This window comes from Plectrocnemia conspersa, unplaced genomic scaffold (genome assembly GCF_051122295.1).
Source record: "Plectrocnemia conspersa isolate PC_06_02 unplaced genomic scaffold, ASM5112229v1 ptg000010l, whole genome shotgun sequence".
NCBI classification, from domain to species: domain Eukaryota; kingdom Metazoa; phylum Arthropoda; class Insecta; order Trichoptera; family Polycentropodidae; genus Plectrocnemia; species Plectrocnemia conspersa.
In genome coordinates, this window is record NW_028277174.1 from 7160752 (window position 1) to 7171200 (window position 10449).

General features: G+C 34.5%; 1 protein-coding gene across 4 annotated transcripts in view; it reads left to right on the forward strand.

The window, feature by feature from the left end:
• The window catches only part of LOC148230509 (protein-L-histidine N-pros-methyltransferase), a 174347-nt gene extending 164672 nt beyond the window's left edge, over nt 1-9675 (forward strand). For all 4 annotated transcript variants that reach the window (XM_088194098.1, XM_088194100.1, XM_088194099.1 and 1 more), the window contains 3 exons: nt 8808-9059; nt 9123-9298; nt 9360-9675. In XM_088194098.1, coding sequence (XP_088050224.1) covers nt 8808-9059; nt 9123-9298; nt 9360-9565 — 634 coding nt within the window. In that variant the 3' untranslated portion in view covers nt 9566-9675. The remainder of the gene's footprint in view (nt 1-8807; nt 9060-9122; nt 9299-9359) is intronic.
• The last annotated feature ends 774 nt before the right edge of the window (nt 9676-10449 follow it).

A 10449-nucleotide genomic window follows, 5' to 3' on the forward strand; every position in this document is an offset into this window, starting at 1 on the left:
GCTGATCCTAGACATTCTCAAATATGCTGCACTATCCGAGCGTGCGTTCAATCAATCATTAGCATACAACTTCGCTAATGGCTACCCAGTTGGCTACTTACTCTTCAGCAAAGAATTTTAACCAGGTCTTCCTCATGTTCCGATCATAAAACTCAACTCACCTCTTCCGAATGAGTCTCAGGTTAATCCCTCTCCGAACGAAGGGATTCTCACGGCCAAGCCGCCGACAATTACCCGCATTAAGGCCGTTTATGAATGCAATTATTCGTTGCAGAATTCTGCGGTTTCAAACGGCCAATCTTTATGCACGAAGTCGATCGCCAATTACCGGCTGATGCACACAACACTGCATTGTGCCAAACACGAATGACCTGCGAGAGCAGCAGCCGCCGTTCGGGTCCGAGCTTGACGGCACTCGCATTATATGGAAATGCGTCGTCGACCGGAACGCTGTAGCTCTCAAACTTATGGTAAATGTAGTACATAATATTCGGAAATACAATATTTACATACAAATATCGAGAAAATTTGTTATATAAATAAAGAGAACGATCAAACCTCATTTTCAGTCGAAATCTAATCGAATATTGTGTCACAGTTTTGACCAAACCCGAAACTTTTCTGAATATATAAAAATAGTATCTGGTGACGTTCCAGATGGAAATTTCATTACGGAAGTGCATTCCGAATGGAAGTGCGCTTATATACGCATGGCAAGGTGCAGGTGGGAGCATGTGCGCCCTGCCATAAAAACGCATGTCATTTAATGAAATTCATATAATATGAACCTTAAATCAAAATATTAAAAAAATTACCACTGCCTGGGCAACTTTTGCCTTTCTCCCTGGAAAACACTAAAATAACGTCCCTGATTCTAAACTAGAAATTCCAGGATACACCTTCAAAAAAAATTTAAAAATAAACAGTCTCGAATCTATCTTGAAAATATTTTTTTAAATAAATCGTTTCAGTGAAATCATAAGAGAATACACACCAGTAGATATATATTTATACCAGTGAAAATATAATTTCTCTGACATGTGCTAGTAAAATTATATGATTTTAAATTTTTCAAATGTAGTAATCTATTAATTTACATGCTATGTACAAATGTTACAATCAATGTGTATTTTTTATTGAAGATACATTGAGTTCAAATACATTTCAACTAGCAAAAATATAATTTAACTGAAAGACACTAGTGAAATTATATGCTGCTTTAAAATGTCTTTGAAACTTAATTTGACAGTTGCAAAACGTCCATTTGCTGTTCAAATTTAAACAGGCACGTAATTTAGTTGGCCAGGGGGGGCATTTGTTTCCTTTGAATTTGGCAAGAAAATGCATGTTAATTTATTAAAATACTATGAATCTTAATATAATCGAAATATTAAAAAACGACCACTGACTGGGTAATTTTTGCCTCCCCCCCCTCCTGAAAAAACAATGCCGTCCCTGACACTCGGTCGAAACGGAAGAGATTCCTTTGCTCTGGCTCTTCTTGATGCACTAGTTGTCACAATTAAATGTACAATTATATTTAATGAATTTTTTAAAACAAATACACGCAGAATTTACGTGATAGCAAAGAACGGGGCTAAATCAAAGCGAATAATATCTTCCTTCTAACTAAAAAATACACGTAGAGCAAGGCAATGATTATAATAAATTAAACAAATATATCCATTACACTAGTAATACAATTTACAACCGTACCCCTAAAAAGAATACCCTGTGTACTTTCACATACCTGTACTGTCCCTCAGGGCGACTGACCAATCATAGGGCACGTGATGATCGCGCATAGAACGACGTTTTTATACACTGACCGTTGAAAATAAATAGATAGTTTCCAAGAAATGACATGTTCTAATACCTTCGGTAGTAAAATCTGATTGACTTACTCAGTTGGTACAGATTTACCCCATATGTAATGCATTGGGCTTGCGCCTGTCAGGTTATAACGGAAGATTTAATAATAATTACATATATGATACTATAAAGGAAATGACGTAAAATTAGTATAGTGCATATTTTACATTTTTTATTTAACAAATATTAGTTCAGAGCAAATTATCTTTATATATTTAATGAAATCTGAAATTTTAATATCTTAGCCCCAATATTTAATATAATACAAATTTTCCAAATAGAACTTATTTAAAAATCATTTTTTCTTACTACCCAATATTTTTAGTTTTAGTTTTTTTGTAAAATTGTTTAAAAATATTCGAAATGTTAGTATTAAAAGTTAACTTTATTATTTTGAGCAATTTATCAAGCATTCAATAATATTTCCTGTGCTGGCTGCAACTCATTAAACTGAGCGCAGATATATACTTTAGATAAAGGACTACCTTCACTGCCTTCCTGTATGAAGTAGCGTCATAATTCAGCAATAAATTTTCTGACATCCTGGTTAGTCGCTCATACTCGGTATGACATCCTCATCGTTTTTCATTAATCTTGTATCTGTTCAGAAATCGCATCTTATATAAATTATATTTTAACTTATACAATATCAACATAAATAAATTCTTCATTACCATTTTTTTAATTATTACTAATAATCACATTATGCTGACATTAAGTAGCAGTAAGCATACCAGATAATTAGTTTTGTTTTATTATAAAATTTTATATATTTACATTCTATGCATATTTTTTTACGCTCTAATTTAAATATAGTATAGAATTTTTTTAGCATATATACTTCATGATTTGGCCATTTTTAAGATGATCGTATATCTGAAACATTTTTTATTCTGTCGTCATATATTTCACACATTTCCTTAACTTTTTTAATGATTATTATCATTTCCATGTTGTCACTTTCCTTCCTCGTATTATCGCCTATATCCATTCTAGAATATCTAGCATCTCTATGCTCAAGACATTGGCTCTTTTTTCAACGCAAGATATACCAAGAATTCTTCTTCAGCATTTCTCCACTTACATTATTTAGAAGTAACAAGAGGAAATTTTTTCAAACAAGTGTCATGGGTGTTAATTTTCGTTATTTTTTAGAGCAAAGTTTGTTGTTATTTAATTGTTGTGTACAATTTGTATATTGTATCCGAAGCGGGTTGAACTCTGGATTCCGGATATCGAGCTGGATCAGGGTATGCGAAGAGAGAAGCGGTCTGAAGTGGATGGGTCGGCATCCTCTCTGTCATTTAAGATTTCAATGCACAAACAGCTACGCCGCCAAATGAATCTTTACACTCTTCAAAGAAAATAGTAATTTATGTTGAAGAAAAATATTCGCAAACGATTAATTCCAGTCATTTTATTTGAGGAGAAAACAGTTTGTGATTCCCAATATTTACCAATTGTGTAATGATGTATCTTTTTAAGATTAAATTTGAGATATTCTCGACAAAAGTATTTTAGTTTTTTATGCATAAGGAACTGGGTGCAAAAAATGTTTTGCCACTCCTTTCACCGTTTCGATTTCTCCCAATATAACCCAAACCCCAGATACGTCAAAAACATACACTCAATTTGTTTGTCCCTTTTTACACTTATTCACACCTCTAATTAAAATACTTCCAACAGCCTCCCACGATAGCGCGATGCACACAAACAGGTGGCGGTGTAGTTCGTCAGCACGGTTCGAATCCCGTCCATTGTTCGTGTGGAATGCGCCGCATAAAAGTTGATCGCATTCCGACGCTTTTACACTTTCATTTTGTTTTAGAGCGTGCATAAGTCAGACGTCACACCTGGCCAACGTTGAGGTCTAGATAAAAAGGTCTGAAGCGCCGTGGGCCCTCTGCGTCGCTTGTGACTTTTCAATGTCGCATCCTTTGTCAGGATTCTGTCGAGGAATGAGCCGCGGTAAATTACTTTCACGCGGGTCCTGACTTCTCCATACGTACAGTATGCGCTGGAATGCAGCTGGTAATTAGCCAAAAGCGGCTCGGAAACAATCGTTACGATTTCACCAGAAGTTTGGCTGTAAAAGTTTTGCTTATGACTCGACCTGGAGGGCTTTACGTATTATGTAAGCTTAAGTTCGTGGTTTGGGCCGAGTGCATAAAAGTAATGAGCGGTAGTAAAATTTTGTGTGGATGTTTGTCTGAACATGAGATTCCAAAAAATACTATAAAATTTGTTCACATACCACAGATGCATTGTATCGTCTGTTTTCAAGAGTGTCTGCTAACTTGTCATGAAAAGTTCCACCACATTTACTTTAAGACTCAAATATTATTATGGTTTTTCATTTTGCTAGAAAAGTTGTTCGATATTAATTTATTTTAATATTCTTGTGCCAGGACCAAATAATCTTAATCCTACGCTTTAAAGAATAGCTTAACCAAATGATCATGTTAACCCACGTTTTTGTCACACACTATATGTGATATAACTATGTTTATGAACAGGATAACTTTTATCAGATTTCTATAAAAAAATCTGAAAAATTAACATTTTGACTAAATTTGTTAACCAGTTTTATCTGTCATTAATTTCAAAATAGCAGCTACTTCAAAAATAAAAATAAAGATATTTTCGTGAAAAAATCTTATAGAAAAAAGTAAATTTTCTATAATATTTTTATTTTACACACATAAATATACCGGATTCTTGCGGCCTTTTTGTGCCAATTTTATTTTTAGTTTCATGATCTTCAAATGATTCAAAGAACATACAAATTTTTTTAACAAAAAAAAGCCAATAATGAAGTATATCCGAGTACATGCATCTCAAACAACTGTAATTTCGTTCAGATTCAATATTTGAGGTCGATTTGTCTCCTTGTGAGGGTTCCGGGTTTTTGTCTCCTCCCCCCTCCCCCTCTCGGCAGGTCTGAGTACAATATCCTGAATTTTTTCAACGTCTTCATGGCCCTCTTGGAAACGTTTATCCCATTCGTAAACCCTTCGTATGACTCCTGATACACTTCTGATCACATCTTCCTCCGTCTGCTTCTCTTCGCCCCGTTGTGACCAACTGTCACATATTTTATATCGCAGATGTAGATGTTGGCGGGTCAATTGCATCGCTTCTAGAACACATCCACGAAATGTGAAACTGACAGATGGCGGTTCTGGCGATCGTTAACAAAGGGGTAGGAGAACAAGTATTTTGCGCAGGGTAGAACGCAATGTCTATCGCACATTTTTCCAAACAAATTGTAGTTTTTCTGGTACTTGTGGGTGCTATGGGTGGATGGATGTGCTAATGCCGGTGAAAATTAACAATTAATAACGCAATTGGTTGGTCCCGAGATCTATCTTTCATTGTTAGGCCTTACTTATTATTATAATACGATTTTGAAAATATATTACAATACGATTTGCAGAAATAAAAACGCGAGAATTTGTGGTTATTTTAAAATACAAACTAAAAGATTCTAAATGATGAAACTACATCAAAGTTTGCGAAATTGCATAGAGTTGAAGTCCAAACTGGTATAATTAAACTAAGTTGTAGGAATTCGGGAAAAGTTGTGATAGTTGTGATTGTGTGTAAAAATGACATTATATAATTTCCCACCGAGATTTTAATAAAGCGATATAATAACTTTTAGGAAATTTCTTATTAATATTCGAAAATCGGTAAAAGATTCTTATATACTTTCAAAGTCACGTTTATTTATTTAGTGTAAATCTTCCGTTGCAACACAACATGCGTTAGCCTAATGCGTTACAACGTGGTACACAACTGAAATCAGTCTTTAAATCACATCTATTTTTTTAATAGCGAAATATTATTGCAGCTTACAATCAATATATTTCACTTTCCACAATTTTAATTATTTATCAGATGTTCGCCTGCGAGATTAGGAAAATCTAGGAAAACCTATTCTGTGATAATCGATAAGAATTATAATAAAAGTGAGAAAATATCACCATGATTTCTTCTGAATGGTATTCTCATGATCACCGTGACACTCCACTGTCCAATGTAAAAAGAAGACGAAGATATTTTCGCAAATTAACAAATTAACCGCGCGACACTCGGACGCGTCGTAAAGCAAATCGAGAAAAATAAAAACGTCACACGCGCACAATCGACCGCATCATCTCCATCTCTCCACATCGGGAATCTCATCATCTCGCGGGAGATAAACGCTGATGAGAAGAGGCGAGGCGATTCACTTTCGCGTCGTGTAATTATTGCCGGATCGGAATTAAGTAACCGCAGGAGGGGAATTGCCCGTACCTTCGTCGGCAGGAACTTGCGGTCGGACGAAAATTGATATCGATCGATAATTGTACAAAATTGAGTATTTCTGGCGGGAGACTCCTTTGTCTCCGGTCATTCCCAGGGAACGAGCCGTGGCCGTTCCGACTCGCTTAGCTTCGGCTAATCGAGGGCTGTGCCCGCTTACTTGTGCTATATGGTTTGATCTATGATTTTGAACCAGTCATATAGCTACAGGACCAGAGTTACTAGATAAGAAAATGTCCGGACATTGCTTAGTCTGACTCGGATATAAAAAGGTCATTCAATCAAATTATTTTGTAGTTCAGATGATCCTTAAAAACAGATATATTGAAAATTTTACAACAAGACTAAAATCCGAATAAATCCTGATGTCTAACATAAATATTTTGCTTTTGATGCATCCGGTGGTTTTGAATTTTCTTAGCTCTCAGATTTATTAAAAAATAAATAATATCTTTAGGAACTAGCTGATCGATATTATAGTGTCCTAACAGACCGTGTGGTACTGAATGCCATATGATAAAGCTTGTTCAACAAAATATACTCAAAATATTTTTCGTCTTACAAATGACATTTGCATAAACCTATATAGTATATTTTTTTATTGTTCTGTATATGAAATACATATAAATAGTTTTTTTTAATAATAATTTATTATTTAAATTAAAATAAGACCATTGCGTATTAATTTCTGAAATGACACGTGCTCCGCATAACGAAACCGAGCATCTTTGACGTCACATCCCAAATTTTGCCAATGGACATACTCAATTTCCATCTTTGCATGTAAATTGTAACAATGTTACACGGAAATGTAGCAAGGTAGTGGGTCGACCACCTTCACAGCGATTCCATGTCCATTTTTAAAGACGGCGAATCCGCATTTGTTATTCAAAAGTCATCAGTCTGAACAAATATTATTTTATTTCAAAATTTAAATCATGTCCGTCATGTTCTTACAATGCGTTATGATGGTCTACATACATACAATAGTATTAAATTTAAAAAAAGAATGATGTTAATTTTTCGTGGCGCATAAATGTTGATTTTTGGTTTGATATTCGTTATACAATTCTACCGTTGTGGCTATCTGTGCTTAATGCGAGATTGACCATTGTCCGGTGACACGATTTGGAAATCGATTTCGCGCGGATGAATTATTATAATTGAGCGCGGACGAAAATACGGTCCATAAAGATGAGATATGATTGCCTCTCGGATCTCGGTCCCGGAGAGGACTATTAAACATAAATTATCGGAGGGTCGTAATGGCACACGCACCCCGGGCTGTTCAATTGTTTTCGTGTGTCAACCGGTCGGGGGGTCAAGCGCGAGACAGATTGAATTTTACACGCGGCCGCTCGTAAAACCCAGGGTGAAAAACGAAACGGCCGGCCCGGTCCTTTATGCGATTTTATAATATAAAAACTCATTTCGCACAAAGGTGAGGCGTTTTACAGCGGCCGCGATATGAAATGCAAGCCATTGATACCAAATATGGATGAATTGAGTCAAAAATACGGTCAGAGACTTGGGGAAGACTACTACAATAGCATCTCCCCACCCCCCTTTTTCATAAAAAACAATATATAAACAAAATATGTTTAACCTTTCCTCTATGGTGCAAAAAATTAGCGCGCTCCGATGATGTACACTCAGTGCACATAAAATATTGTTTAAAAATTGGTGATTTAAAATTGAAAAAATGCGACAATTATTATAATAATAATAGTCAACTTTATATTTGCTTTATATTTGCCCGCCCGCATTAATAATTATCAGCTCCCCTCCTCTCCTTATTTTTTTTTTGAATAGTTTTACTTTTAATTATATATAAAAAATATGCAGCAAATATCAGAAACATTATAAAACCTTAACAATATAATATTAAGTACCTACATACATAAATAAAAATAACTTTATTTTATACAAATATTAACGACACTAATCATGGTATCTATATTTTATCTAATGTATTTAAATTAAGTAAAATATCTGAGCCAAATTTATTAAAATTAACACATAGTGTAACATCCCATGAAATTTTCAAAGATTACCTCTCTATATAGCATCTAGCATCTGAGCATTCATTTTTTCATATGATTTTACTCTATAAGCTATATTAGCTTTTTAAAAGTATGTTTTTATATTTTTATTTTATTAAATCTTCCGTTGTAACCTGACAGGCGTAAGCCCAATGCATTACAACGGGGTAAATCTGTACCAACTGAGTAAGTCAATCAGATATAATGAATACCTAAAAGTAAATATTAACCACCAGACTGAAAGTCTGGGAATTGGTGACATCTATAATAATAATTATAAATTATTATGTGTAATATAATTTATAACAATAAGTGGGCGCAAAAAACAATTATCCCTTCTCAGAAGTCAAAAATCCACGTCAAAAGCAATAAAATCGTACCGTCGCCGTCGCAGTGGGAGAGCAGTGTTACCGAGCGTTCCCACTGCGAAGTCTAATCCATTTATCAAAGAAAGATTTTTAATCCAACATTTATAACTTGAAACATTTTTTCTGGGTTGTCCTCAATTTTCCCTAAATATTTTGTATCAATTTTAATGTTTTACTATTCATTTTAATATCTGAAACTGTTTTTTATTCTCCACAGGTGGCTTGGAAGAGGATCAATGTTCGTCATGTCTTTGAAGCAATTCTCTGAACTCATAGAAATCGCCAATGAACGAAGAGGAAATCCACACAGCTTCGAAGATATAATCTATCATCAAAACATGGGCGCCTTAGTAGACCTAGGCGCCGGAGACGGCGAAGTAACTCTACGTTGGTCGCCGCTCTTCACTCACTTATACGCCACCGAAATAAGCAGTTCTATGAGAAAGTTACTACAAACCAAAGGATTTGAGTAAGATAACTTCATAGTACTAGCAATTTAAATGATACGATTTAATTTTTATATTACTTACAGGATATTAGATACAGATAATTGGTGGACGTATAGGAAATTCAGTGCCATTAGTATGTTGAATCTGTTGGACCGATGCTCTCAACCACGTACCATGATGCTATCGGCTCGACAGGCGATGGAAGACGACGGATTCTTGATCATTGCTCTAGTCTTACCCTTTTGTGCATATGTAGAATGTTAGTATGGATTTTAATATAATCAATTAGAGTAAATTAATAATAAAAATTTCTATTACAGATTCTACTGATCATTCTCCGTCTGAAAAACTTCCTATTATTGGAGAAACATTTGAACAGCAGGCAGCGTCCTTCATCGAATACGCAAAAGAAGAGATCGGTTTGGACGTTGTGGTGTGGTCCAGAGTGCCGTATTTGTGCGAAGGAGACTTGACTCAATCGTACTATTGGTTGGACGATGCCATTTTTATATTCAGAAAGATATAACAAACACTAAACTCAGCGGCAGTATTGGAAGATTACTTAAAACAGAATTAATGATACTGTGATTTTTTGTATGTTTTATATTAGAAAATTAAAAATGTATGTGTAAGTAATGATTTTATTTAATTAAAATAACATTTATAAGATATTCACAATGAGAAATTCATCTGTGTTTATTTTAGAAAAACATTACACTCACTCAGTAAGATTATCAGACTGTTTAATTCTAATCGGTATCAGGAAAAAAATGTAAAATAGTGATGAGGGAGACATGATCACACAAGAAGTGTTTTTTTATGTTAATAATAATTTCGCATACAGAATTTTTTATGTGAGTGAGTCAAATAAAGACCTTAAAAGTCCTAAATAAATTTTAAAAATTGGGTTGATTTTAAAATCGGCAGCACTGTAAGAATTCAGTTTGAAGAGTGGTAGTATGCATTAAGCAAACTTTTCTCGAATAGTGCATGGAGAAACCCATTGAAATTCATTAGCAAATAAAAGTACAGTGTGGTGATGCATGTATGTCACTCCAGCAAGCAGGGCCGGCTCTAGCGATGTGAGGCTTTACCCAAGAATATAGCACGAGCCCCCCCCCCCCCCCCCAAAAAAAAGGTTATGTAACAAATACAAAATTTAGGTAATTTCCTGTTATTCAGTCATTTTTTAAATAATACTGTTCGAACAATGCTCACTCGCTGCTGATCGTTCGCACCCAACAAGTCTATATTTTAAAAAGTAATCTATGTAGCCAAATAATGTTTTACTTTGGGTCCAAATAAAAATGTATAATATATTATATATTGCCTTTTTATATATAAAATAAACAATAGAACAAGTAAATAATTTATTTAAAAAGTGACTCCGGAAAACAGAAAAGTACCATA